Source organism: Tripterygium wilfordii, chromosome 5 (genome assembly GCF_013401445.1).
Source record: "Tripterygium wilfordii isolate XIE 37 chromosome 5, ASM1340144v1, whole genome shotgun sequence".
NCBI lineage: Eukaryota > Viridiplantae > Streptophyta > Magnoliopsida > Celastrales > Celastraceae > Tripterygium > Tripterygium wilfordii.
Genome location: NC_052236.1, coordinates 1,382,878 through 1,396,034, shown reverse-complemented (window position 1 = coordinate 1,396,034; position 13,157 = coordinate 1,382,878). Strand labels below are relative to the sequence as shown.

The following is a 13,157-nucleotide window of genomic DNA, read 5'->3' as shown; positions in this document are numbered from 1 at the left end:
ACATGGAAAGCCGAGGGAAAAGAAAGGTTTATTTAATATTTCCATATATTAAAAAAGGGTTTATTTTGGGATTTATGGAGAAAATTAATTTATTTTAAGTTTTTTTTCTTTTAAATGAGGAGAGGGATTTCAACCTAATCATTAGAGTGATACATATCATTTTTAATTTTTTAGCGCTACATTACAATTAGTGGTTCGGGTGTATGTGTTTTTTAGTTTTAACTTTACTTAAATATTTATTTTTTATCGAGTAAATAAATTCGAAGAGAAATAAAATGTCGAAAAAGATTTTTATAACCTTTTTCACACAATAAAAGTAAAACTGTTGGGTGTTCCAAATTTTTAGTATAATGATTTTTTCCATTCATTTTCAATGTTTTTAATTGGATGGTAGGAACCGCCAAGTGTTTTTTATATTATCCAAATAACCGCGTAAAAATAGTTATATCTCAATTTATAAATAGACACGGATTACTTCTTTCTAAAAAAAATAAAAATAAAATAAAAAAGATTCCGTATTACTTGAGGGCATGGGCCACGCACTTGGCATTTATTTTATTACACTTTTTTATGAGTGGCACTATTTGAACCCCACAAGATACTAAGTTCGCCCCATTTTCTCGTGAGAAAATGAAATCTTATAACACCTCGTTTCTCCCTTTGTCCCTATCAAGATTTAGCGTGAAATACTCCTTCCCCCACCCTCACTCTCCTCTGTTCTCTGTCTTTCATTCCCCAAAAAGCCAACGCATCCAAACCCTCGTTTTCATCGATCTTCGTGACTCCGGCGGCGATGGACAACGACAAGCATTTCGAAGGAGACGAAGACTTCTTTGACGAATAAGAGTTTGAAGACGGTGGACAGGTTAGTTAGTGTATTTGTGTCATTTTTATACCTAGGTTGCTTCGACCTCGATCGTTACACATTGTAGCCTAAGAAACGCCATGGCTTTGTTTATTCTGTTCACAGGCGAAAGTGGTGGAGGTATTTACTCTAGTTGGGATTGAAGTTGACACAACGAACCATTTTCAGGCTAATAAGGTAGATTTCTTCTGTCATTAATCCTATATTTTGTCATTGAGAAAATGTCAAAACTGTTAACTTGTTGTAGGTGATAATGTAATTGTGTTGTGATGGATTATATGCATTGTGCAGGTTTTTCAGAATAAGGAGGTTGTTGTTGATTATGCAAGGAAGAGTGGTTGTAGGCATGGAATTGTTGTTGTAGTAAAGAGGTCTGATTTAAACGATCCAAATAGAACCCCTAGGATTCTATTTGGTTGTGAGAGAAATGATGGTTATAGGGGTAGAGATAATGTGAAGAGGAAGACATCGACAAAGAAATGTGGATGTCCATTCTCCATGAAAGCACATGTGGTAGACACACTGACAGGGACATGGAAGTTAGTTGTACTGAATGGGAAGCACAATCATGCACTGGTTAGAACCTTTGAAGGGCATTCATATGTTGGTCGTCTTAATAAAGAAGAGAAGGAGACAGTTGAAAGGCTAAGCAAGTCAGGGGTGAAGACAAGAGACATTCTGAATCACATTAAGCTAAAAGATCCAACAAATGCATCAACCATGAAGACCGTGTACAATGCCAGAATTGTACTGAGAATCCATGAGACTGAAGGCAAGTCACATATGCAGTAGTTGTTCAAGTTGTGTACTGAGAAAGGTTATGTTACTAGGCATAGATTTGAGGAAACAATAGAGGTGGTTAAGGATTTGTTTTGGTGCAGCTCCACTTCAATCCAGCTTGCTAGAGCCTTCCCATTTGTGTTCATGCTCGACTGCACTTACAAGACGAACAAATATAGGCTTCCCTTATTGCAGATAGTTGGTGTGACATCCACTAATAAGACATTTTCTGTGGCCTTTTGTTACATGAATGTAGAGAAAGAAGAGAATTACGTGTGGGCTTTAGGGTATTTCAGAGATTTATTTGATGGTGTGTTGGCTGATGTCTTCATTTGTGATAGAGATATTGCACTTATGAATGCAGTGAAGGTAGTGTTCCCAGCTGCAAAGAATATGCTTTGCAGAGTACACATTTCTAGGAATGTGTTAAGTAACTGTGTTAGTTTGTTTCGTCTTAAGACTGAGTTTGATAATTTCATAGTAGGATGGGGTAAAGTGATGAATGTATCGACAGAGCAATAGTATGAGGAGACAGTGATCGATGTGCACACTAAATTTAAACACCAGCCAAAAGTTTTGAGTTACATCACATATAGTTGGTTGTCTAAGTACAATACATACTTTGTCTCAGCATGGGTGGATCAGTACTTCCATTTGGGCAACACCAGCACCAACAGAGTTGAAAGTAGCCATGCTAAACTGAAAAAATATCTGTCCAATTCAGTTGGTGGTTTTGTTCAATCTTTCAACAAAATAGTGAAAGAATCTAGGTAACACAAGAGGGGGGGTGAATTGTTTTACCCTTAAAAATATGTCAAATTTGAGTTTAAACCTACTGATTTCATATTACTTTAAATCTTATAGAAACTTGATATTAGTGAATATAAGCTTGAGGTCTAGGTTAGTTCAAGTAGGAATCAAGTACTAGAACTAAATACAACAAGCACACACACAAATAAACAAGTAAAGAGTAGGGTAAGAGAGTGCAAACAGATTTATAGTGGTTCGGCTACGTATAGTCCTACATCCACTCCTCAAGGCTCCTCCTTGAGAGTTTGAATCCACTATGATTTGCTTGTTGAAGAGCCAAGCCTCTCTCTTTACACCAGCTGTTGTTTAAAGTGCCAACTTCACTTTACAATGGCTGTTTTGGCTTACCAAGTGCCAGCCTCACTTTCTTGTGATTTTGTAAGCTAACCACCAGCACTTAGACTCTTAATTGTGTGTACAAAGTGACTCTATAATGATCAAGGAGTGTACAATGAAGCTCGAGTATTTTCTAAGTAAGAATGAAGGCTTGAATGCTTGTAAAACTCTCAGAGAATTGGAATCAAGTTCTGTGTTGTTCTATGGAGTATATAGAAGCATTTATATGCACTAGAATTCCTAAACATGACCGTTGCATGGAGCTAGACCTTTTTGACTTTTAAGGCTTTGTGATCTTGAAAGATTTCAGCTCCCATTTGCAGCTATATTTCACTTCTTGTCTTCTCCATTTATTTCTTCATCTCTTCAATAATTCCAACTTCTTTTACAGCCAACTTTGACTTCTTATCTCTTTCACCTACTTCATTGCTTTTCTTTTCAACAATTGCAGCCATCTTTAACTTTTTGCAGTAACTTGAACATGTGATGTTTGTAGGTGCTAGGAAAGTCTTCATAATTTAATTTTCAGCATGCTTTGCTAGCTGCCATTTCAAATCAGCTGCTAATCTTTCTTTTCTGTACTCATTCATTGAATTTCAGCAAGCTTTGACTTTATAGGATGACAACTTGTGATATGCTAACTTGTGTAAGATTAGTAATGGCCAAAACAACAAGACAAATCATAATGAAATCTGAAACCTGAAACTTAGTGACTTGTAAGCTTGATTAAAAGCTTCATGTCTTGATCTTTGTTAGCCTTGCAAATTAAAGCATTAAAGGATAGAAACAAGTTCAGAATATAATTAAGAATGCATAGCAAACATAGAACACATATTTTGATCAACATATAGAATGCACACTTCATCATCAAAACTCATATCATAACATTCTCCCCCTTTTTGATGATGACAAAATATGTATGACTTAAATCAGATTTAAGTCTTGATGTTTGTCAATTTGTCAATGTTTCTCCCCCTTTTTGGAATAATCAAAAAGAATAATATTGAATGCTCCCCCTGAAATGATGCATGGTAGAAACTAAGATGTTTGAGTTAATCCTAGTTCATGTCTTAAGAATTTAAATCTCTCAGAATTCAAGGGCTTTGTAAAAATGTCAGCAAGTTGGTGAGTAGTGTCAATGTATTCTATGCTAACATTACCCTTTATGACATGGTCCCTGATAAAATAGTGCCTAACATCTATGTGTTTGGCTTTGGAATGATGCACAGGGTTGTTTGATAGATTGATTGAACTTGTGTTATCACACATAATTGGGATTTTTGAATATGTGAGTCCAAAATCACTTAGTTGTTGTCTTATCCATAATAGTTGACTACAACAGCCCGCCAAAGCTACATATTCTGCCTCTGTGGTTGATAGAGCCACACTGTATTGCTTTTTAGAATACCAGGAAACTAACATTCTTCCTAGAAATTGACATGTGCCAGAGGTACTTTTCCTATCAATCATGCTGCCTGCATAATCAGCATCAGAGAAACCAAACAAATCAAAGTTTGATTCTCTAGAATACCATAGTCCTAAAGTAGGGGTACCATTTAAGTATCTAAAAATTCTTTTGACAGCTTTTAGATGTGATTCCTTAGGATTTGATTGAAATCTAGCACACAAACATACACTAAACATGATATCTGGTCTACTGGCAGTTAAATATAGCAAAGATCCAATCATGGATCTATAGAGTTTTGAATTTACCTCATTGCCTTCTGAGTCTATGTCAAGTTTAGTTGTAGTTGCCATAGGAGTTGGAGAAGGTTTAGCTTTGTCCATTCCAAATTTGATCTGAAGATCCTTTATGTATTTGGTTTGATTGATGTGTGTTCCCTTAGGCGTTTGTTTCACTTGTAAGCCAAGAAAATAGGTAAGTTCACCCATCATGCTCATCTCAAACTCCCCCTGCATTCTTTCAGCAAATTCCTTGCACATACACTCATTAGTAGCTCCAAAAATCACATCATCAACATATATTTGTACTAGTAGTATATCTTGATCTTTAATCTTAATAAACAAAGTGTTATCAATTTTCCCACGGCTAAAACCACATTGAATTAAGAAGCTGGACAGCTTCTCATACCAGGCTCTAGGAGCTTGTTTTAATCCATAAAGAGCTTTATTTAATTTGAAAACATAATCTGGATGTTTCAAGTCTTCAAACCCTGGTGGTTGTTTAACATACACTTCTTCATTAATTTTTCCATTTAAGAAAGCACTTTTAACATCCATTTGAAATAATTTTATTCCTTTGTAACATGCAAATGCAATTAATAGTCTTATGGCTTCCATTCTAGCTACGGGTGCATAGGTTTCACCAAAATCAATGCCTTCTTGTTGATTATAACCTTGTGCAACTAACCTGGCTTTATTCCTTGTAACTACACCACTTTCATCCATTTTATTTCTATAAATCCATCTAGTACCTATGATTGATTTATTTTCTGGTTTTGGAACTAGTTCTCATACATTACATTTTTGAAATTGATCTAATTCTTCCTGCATGGCAATAACCCAATCATTGTCATCTATAGCTTCACTTATATTCCTAGGTTCAATCTTAGAAATGAGTGCAACAAAATTGAAAACATTAAGAGATGATAACCTGGAATTTCTGGTCTGAATTCCTTCATGTACATCACCAATTATTTCTTTTGGTGAATGATATGTTGTGTACCTTGGTTTCTTTGGATCCACTACTATGGTTGGTATTGAAGTTGTGCTTTCATGAGTTTTATACTCATTTTTCTCTTCTTGTTTCTTAGTTCCAAAAATGTCAACTTCCTCTTCAGAGTCATCTTCCTTCTCTGGAGAAATTGTACCAGCTTTTTCCTTGTTTGTTAATTCTGTAATTTCTGTTACTATATCCACATTTTTCTCACAAGAAGGTGTTAGAGTAGATAATTCATCAAATTTAACATGTATTGCTTCTTCAACACATTTAGTTCTTTTATTAAACACCCTATAGGCTTTACTAACCAGTGAGTAGCCTAGAAAGATACCTAAATCAGATTTGGAATCAAATTTGTCTAGATTATCCTTGGTATTTAGAATAAAACATTTACATCCAAAAACTTTAAAATAATCAACTCTAGGAGGTCTTCCATTCCACAACTCATAAGGGGTTTTCTTAAGAATAGGTCTTATTGTTAACCTATTTGAGACATAACAAGCTGTATTTATTGCTTCAGCCCAAAAATACTTAGGTGAATTGTTTTCAAGCATCATAGTTCTTCCAATTTCTTGTAAAGTTCTATTTTTCCTTTCCACCACACCATTTTGCTGTGGTGTTCTAGAAACTGAAAAATTATGTGAAATACCTTGTTCATCACAATATTTTACAAATTCATTGTTCTCAAACTCACCTCCATGGTCACTTCTTATTCTAGATATGCAACAACTCTTTTCATTTTGCAATTTCTTTACTAGTTTTGAAAATTCAGTTAAGGCCTCATTTTTATGTGCTAAAAATAGAACCCATGTAAATCTTGTATAGTCATCAACTAGAACAAAAGCATAAGATTTTCCACCAAGACTTTTTACTCTACTAGGACCAAAAAGGTCCAAATGCAATAGTTGTAATGACCTTGAAGTAGAAACTACATCTTTAGGTTTAAAAGAGCTTTTCACTTGCTTGCCTCTTGTGCAAGTATCACAGACACCATTATTGACAAAATTCAGATTTGGAACTCCTTTAACTAGCCCTCTTTTAGTCAATTTAGCTAAGGTGCTCATACCTATATGTCCAAGTCTTCTATGCCAATTTTCAATTACTAATTCAGATGCAACTAAGCATTTTACAGAACTTGCATGTAACATTTCCAAGTCAATTTTATAAACGTTACCTTTTCTGAAACCAGTTAAAGCTGTGACATTTTCAGCACTTGTTATAAGACATTTTTTCTTAGAAAAACACACATTAAGATCTCTATCTGTTAATTGACTAATACTTAATAGATTGTAAGATAAACCATCTACCAAGAGCACATTTTCAATGCAAAAAGAAGAGAGATTACCTATAGACCCTATACCTAGGATCTTACCCTTTGCATTGTCTCCAAAAGTTACATATCCTCCATCTTCTTTCTTTGTGAAGGACGAAAACAATTTTGGATTTCCAGTCATATGTCTAGAACACCCGCTGTCCAGAAACCATTCACAAGCTTTAAGGCTTGATTTTAGACAAACCTGCAGAAAATTTGTGTTTATTTAGGTACCCACACTTTGTGGGGTCCTTGGTGGTTAGTATCAACAACATATGTTCCTTTAGGAACCCAAATTTGGACAATTTTTTTATTTATAGTTCTTGACCTGAATCTGGAATTTTTAATTACTGAGCTGGTAGAGGCATTAAAATCAAATTTGCTTCTTTCTAATAATGTTTCCTTCAATTTAGTAGGATTGTATCCTATCCCTGTTTGATCTAGATATGGTTTTTGCATAGATAGGATGTTATCAAGCTTGTCTGAACTAGCATAAAATTTTTTAAAAGACTCTTCTAAGCATTTGTTCTTTTCTTTTAGACATCTAAGTTCTTCTAGCAAATCTGAATTATCAGGCATAGTAATGTCCTTAAAATTTTTCAGCTCCTCTAGTTCTATGTTTAAGTTGTTAAGCTTGCTTTGTAATTTACTTATTTCTTCTAGACATGCTTTCTCTTTATCTTTCAAGCTAGTATTTTCCTTTTTCAAGTTCTTGTTTACAAAGATAAGTTTTTCATTTTGATTGCACATTTCCTGGAAAGATTTAAATAATTCATCAATAGAAATATCATCATAATCAGAGTCCAAATCAGATTCACTAACCTCTGCAGAAGAATGAGCTTCTTCCTTAGCAACTAGGCAAAAGTTTGCCCTGATATCTTCATTATCAGATTGGTCCGACTCTGAAGAATCTAGATCCCAAGTAGATTTAAGTGCTTTCTTATCTTCTTTCTTCTTATCTATGTAGTGTACTCTTTTCCTCCTTGGACATTCATTTTTAACATGTCCTGCTTTGCCACAATTAAAGCAAACAACTTCATCAATTGTTTTACCTTTTTCATTTCTTTTGCTTCTGTTAGGAAACTTCTTCCTGTACTTCATAAATTTTTTGAAATTTTTAACCAGCAAAGCTGTATCAGCATCACTATCATCTTCACTATCTTCATGGGAACTATGTACAGCAAGTGCAGTAGTTCTTTTCTTGCTGTCCTCTTCTTCCTCTACTTCTCTATCCTTCAATTTTAGCTCATGAGTCATTAGGGAACCAATGAGTTCCTCAAGAGGTAATGTCTTCAAGTTCTTTGATTCTTGAATTGCTGTCACCTTGGCATCCCACTTTTTAGGTAGAGATCTTAGGATCTTTTGAACTTGATCTGCATCTGAAAACACTTTACCAAGAGCAGTTAAATCATTTACTAAACCAGTAAGCCTTCCATACATATCAGATATTGACTCATGAGGTTCCATTTTGAACAACTCATACTTATGAACAAGAATATTTATTTTAGAGTCCTTAACTTGACTTGTCCCTTCATGCTTAACTTCTAATTTCTTCCATATATCTCTAGCTGTTACACATGTAGAAATATGATTATATTCTTGTCTACTTAGTCCACAGTGTAATATGTTTTTAGCTTTTGCATTATAGGACACTAACTTCTTGTCATTTTCACTCCATTCACTTCTAGGTTTATCAATCTCTGATTCTTCTTCACCTTTCTTGATCTGTTTTGTTGGTTTATATGGTCCATTTGCTACAATTTCCCATAACTCAATGTCATTTGATTGTAGAAAAATCTCCATTCTATTTTTCCAAAAAGCATAGTCTTTTCCTTTAAAGAATGGTGGTTTATTAATTGACATTCCAAACTCTTCAGCCATCTAATTCTCTAGAATGTTAGTTCTTATGAGAATTTAAAACCTTCCTCTGATACCAATTGAAAGAATCTAGGTAACACAAGAGGGGGGGTGAATTGTTTTACCCTTAAAAATATGTCAAATTTGAGTTTAAACCTACTGATTTCAGATTACTTTAAATCTTATAGAAACTTGATATTAGTGAATATAAGCTTGAGGTCTAGGTTAGTTCAAGTAGGAATCAAGTACTAGAACTAAATACAACAAGCACACACACAAATAAACAAGTAAAGAGTAGGGTAAGAGAGTGCAAACAGATTTATAGTGGTTCGGCTACGTATAGTCCTACATCCACTCCTCAAGGCTCCTCCTTGAGAGTTTGAATCCACTATGATTTGCTTGTTGAAGAGCCAAGCCTCTCTCTTTACACCAGCTGTTGTTTAAAGTGCCAACTTCACTTTACAATGGCTGTTTTGGCTTACCAAGTGCCAGCCTCACTTTCTTGTGATTTTGTAAGCTAACCACCAGCACTTAGACTCTTAATTGTGTGTACAAAGTGACTCTATAATGATCAAGGAGTGTACAATGAAGCTCGAGTATTTTCTGAGTAAGAATGAAGGCTTGAATGCTTGTAAAACTCTCAGAGAATTGGAATCAAGTTCTGTGTTGTTCTATGGAGTATATAGAAGCATTTATATGCACTAGAATTCCTAAACATGACCGTTGCATGGAGCTAGACCTTTTTGACTTTTAAGGCTTTGTGATCTTGAAAGATTTCAGCTCCCATTTGCAGCTATATTTCACTTCTTGTCTTCTCCATTTATTTCTTCATCTCTTCAATAATTCCAACTTCTTTTACAGCCAACTTTGACTTCTTATCTCTTTCACCTACTTCATTGCTTTTCTTTTCAACAATTGCAGTCATCTTTAACTTTTTGCAGTAACTTGAACATGTGATGTTTGTAGGTGCTAGGAAAGTCTTCATAATTTAATTTTCAGCATGCTTTGCTAGCTGCCATTTCAAATCAGCTGCTAATCTTTCTTTTCTGTACTCATTCATTGAATTTCAGCAAGCTTTGACTTTATAGGATGACAACTTGTGATATGCTAACTTGTGTAAGATTAGTAATGGCCAAAACAACAAGACAAATCATAATGAAATCTGAAACCTGAAACTTAGTGACTTGTAAGCTTGATTAAAAGCTTCATGTCTTGATCTTTGTTAGCCTTGCAAATTAAAGCATTAAAGGATAGAAACAAGTTCAGAATATAATTAAGAATGCATAGCAAACATAGAACACATATTTTGATCAACATATAGAATGCACACTTCATCATCAAAACTCATATCATAACAAATAGACCTTTTGCTACAAGGTCAGGTTGTTGATATAAAAGCTTCATTTGAGGATAGTCTGACTAGAGTGCCAATTCGTTTTAGGATACCTTTATACAAGGACTTGGTGAACATGGTCTCCACTGCTGCATTGGAGAAAATTGAAATTGAGTTGGCATCTATTGGCAGCAATGGTTTAAGTGCTGTTGATTGCAATCATAGATGTCTCAAGGCTTTTGGTTTGCCATGTGGCCATATGCTAACACAGTATCGAGCTGAAGGGAGGAGTATCCCATTGAATGATGTACACAATTATTGGAAGCAATTGTGCATTAAACCTTATAGTGAAGACCTTAAAGATGAAATCTCTATTGAGGTCGAGATTGAGATTGTTAGGAGGATGTTTGCAGCTGCAACTGTACATCAGAAGTACGAGATTAAAAGGCCGCTGCAACTAGTTGGCCAGCCAAGCAGTACTACTCTAATGGAGCCAAAAGCAAAGGTCAATTTGAGGGGGAGAAAGAAGGGGCAGAGGGGACACAAAGATTTTGACAAATCAACTAAGTGTGACCCTTCAACCTTTGAATATGCACAAGAAGGTCATGTATTAGATGATGTTGGACAAAGTCAGGCTTCACAGTCACAGAGTTTGAATGAAGGTAATGCTTCACGGCCGTAGAATTTGAATGTTTATCATGCTTCACAATCACAGAGATTGAAAACAAAAGCTCATGTCCCTAAACCAAAGCCAAAACTTAAAGTCCACAGAACCAGGCATGCAAACACAAATAATTGGGTGGCCCTCTTTCCTATGTTCATGCAGCCATATATATCAAATATCTTTGATGTTCCTGGAGATGACCATTGTGGTTTCAGGGTGGTGGCATCTTTCTTTGGATGGGAGAATGATGATTGGAGAGTTGTTAGGAAAGACCTTGCCAATGAGTTGCACAGGTATGCACAATAGTATAACATCCTCATGTCGCCTTTCTGTACAACATCTGAGTTGTTGTCAAGTGTTGAATGTTATTCAGAAATGGCAGTTAGAAACAATTGGATGGTTATGCCTTATATGGGTAATGTCATATCCACCTGCTACAATGTTGTAGTTGTGCTGGTTTCACAGAAGCAACGCCTCACTTTTTTCCCACTAAGGGATCCAATACCAGTAGAGTGCAATCATGGTGTAATGGTTTTTGGATACATCAATGACTCTCACTTCGTGAGAATGGAGCTAGCAGCAGACAATCCCTTGTCTCCAGTATAAAAAATGTGGGTTGATCATTATCATCCTAGAGCAAGAAATTGGCCAAAAAAATTTGTTGCTCGGATTGAGAAATTCACTACCCTTTCTCCCTCGAAGTCATACAACATAGTAACTGTGGAGTTGATCGATTGATTTACCTTGTATTTTTGTTCTTTTATTGCATATTTGAATGTAATGAACATGCTGAACATGCTCTATTTTGTTACCCAGGTTCACTATAAGGCTAGCATCTGTTATGTTGGAGTGTACATCATTTTTTTTGAAAAATCAGTTAAAGGGGTGCACTACATAATCTTATATTTTTAATTGGGGTATAATGAGAATGGGGTGTACATAGCAAATTTTTGGGTTCAAATAGTCCCACTCCTTTTTTATAGGTAAGACTAGAGGTATAAAGTGGGTCGACCCACAAGTGTCGTGGGCCACTCCGCTAAACTCATAACCCCGTCCTGACACATTTGAATCCATAGGGCTGGGTCGATCCTGTCGGGCACGTAATATTAATTTATCCACAATGCACAAATGTATCTTCTCTTGACTTGTAACTTAGAGAGTTCATTGAACTTTACATCATTGATAGATCACCATTGTTTCAACTCAGTCACCCATTCTCAAATTTGTTTCAACTCATCACCCTAGACAGATTTTCACCAATCTAGGCAGTCAACCTTGCCTACATGGCATTTTGACAAATCTATATTTACACCATTGATTTGAAACATGTGGGACCCAAAACAATGGACTCCACTTGTCATCTCATTCATTCAAATCATTAAAAAGTAACCCTTATTTTACACTCATACATTAGACCATTATGTGAGAATTCCTTCAATTTTATGATATTTAAAAAATCCCTTCTTCTCTTCTGCTTTGTCTTTTGAGAGAGTTTTGGTATTGTTTCTAGTTCATTGTTACACTAGTATTCATGCTTGCATTAGTGTGTGATCGAGTAGACCTGAAAGGTGATATTGCAAGAATTGCGAGCACACTATAGACATGCAATAAATCGCCTTAAGGTCAAAGGTATAAACCTCACCTTGATCTTCGGTGTACTTTGGTGTAAGATTATTTCCATTATTTCCATTTTGCTTTAATAATATTTTATCGAAAACGACATGTAACCCATCAGTTTAGTAGCTATAGGAGCCCAACTGGTTTATTCCATTGATTAAATCAATGTAATAGTTTTATTTTCACTCTTTTATCTCATAATTCACTGTCCAAGGTTTATTGTTTTAGTATAAATTCTATTGTTTTTTAAAGCACAATCTAAAATTCATTGTTTTAGTTTTGAATTCATTTGTTTTTGAAATTCCGTTGAAAAAAACAATGAAATTAAGAAATCCATTGATAAAATAATGGAATTAAGATTTACACGATAAAACTTATCGACAATGGATCTTGTTAGACATAGTTTTATGTGTTGATTTTGCATATGTAAATTTTTTAAAAATCTAAGATGTATTTTGAGAATTAAAACTTTTTAAAATTTCGTTTAAGATATTTGAACTCCCATGAGCTATCATTATATGGGTTACCTAATACTACAGATATTTTATATATGTGAACATTACTAATCGTTTGATTTTTTAGTCTCATAAATACTAGGTTATTCTACAAGCAGATTCTAACAAAAAACTATATGTGGAAACTTTCACCAATATAAATTTTTTAGTAACCTTAAATTCCACATCTTTACTCTCAACCACATTATTCTCCATTAATTCACAATTAATCAAGCATTTGGATTAACACCGAACTTTGATACCAATTGAAATCTCCCAATTCCACAAAAATATTTGGTAATCTCAACTCAATCAACTCCAATAATTCTTACAATTCTTCAACTCAACATAACCCAAACATTAATCAAAGGGAAATCGAGGAGAAAGCATAATATCAATAAAGCATAAA

General features: G+C 34.8%; 1 protein-coding gene across 1 annotated transcript; it reads left to right on the top strand.

The window, feature by feature from the left end:
- Positions 1-2: 2 nt before the first annotated feature.
- Positions 3-11,243, top strand: LOC119999120. The gene is made up of 9 exons (XM_038846640.1): positions 3-26; positions 971-1,042; positions 1,157-1,637; positions 1,683-2,135; positions 2,277-2,415; positions 3,910-3,994; positions 10,023-10,635; positions 10,853-10,930; positions 11,011-11,243. The coding sequence occupies exons 1-9, from the start codon at positions 3-5 to the stop codon at positions 11,241-11,243; spliced, it is 2,178 nt and encodes a 725-aa protein (XP_038702568.1).
- Positions 11,244-13,157: the final 1,914 nt, after the last annotated feature.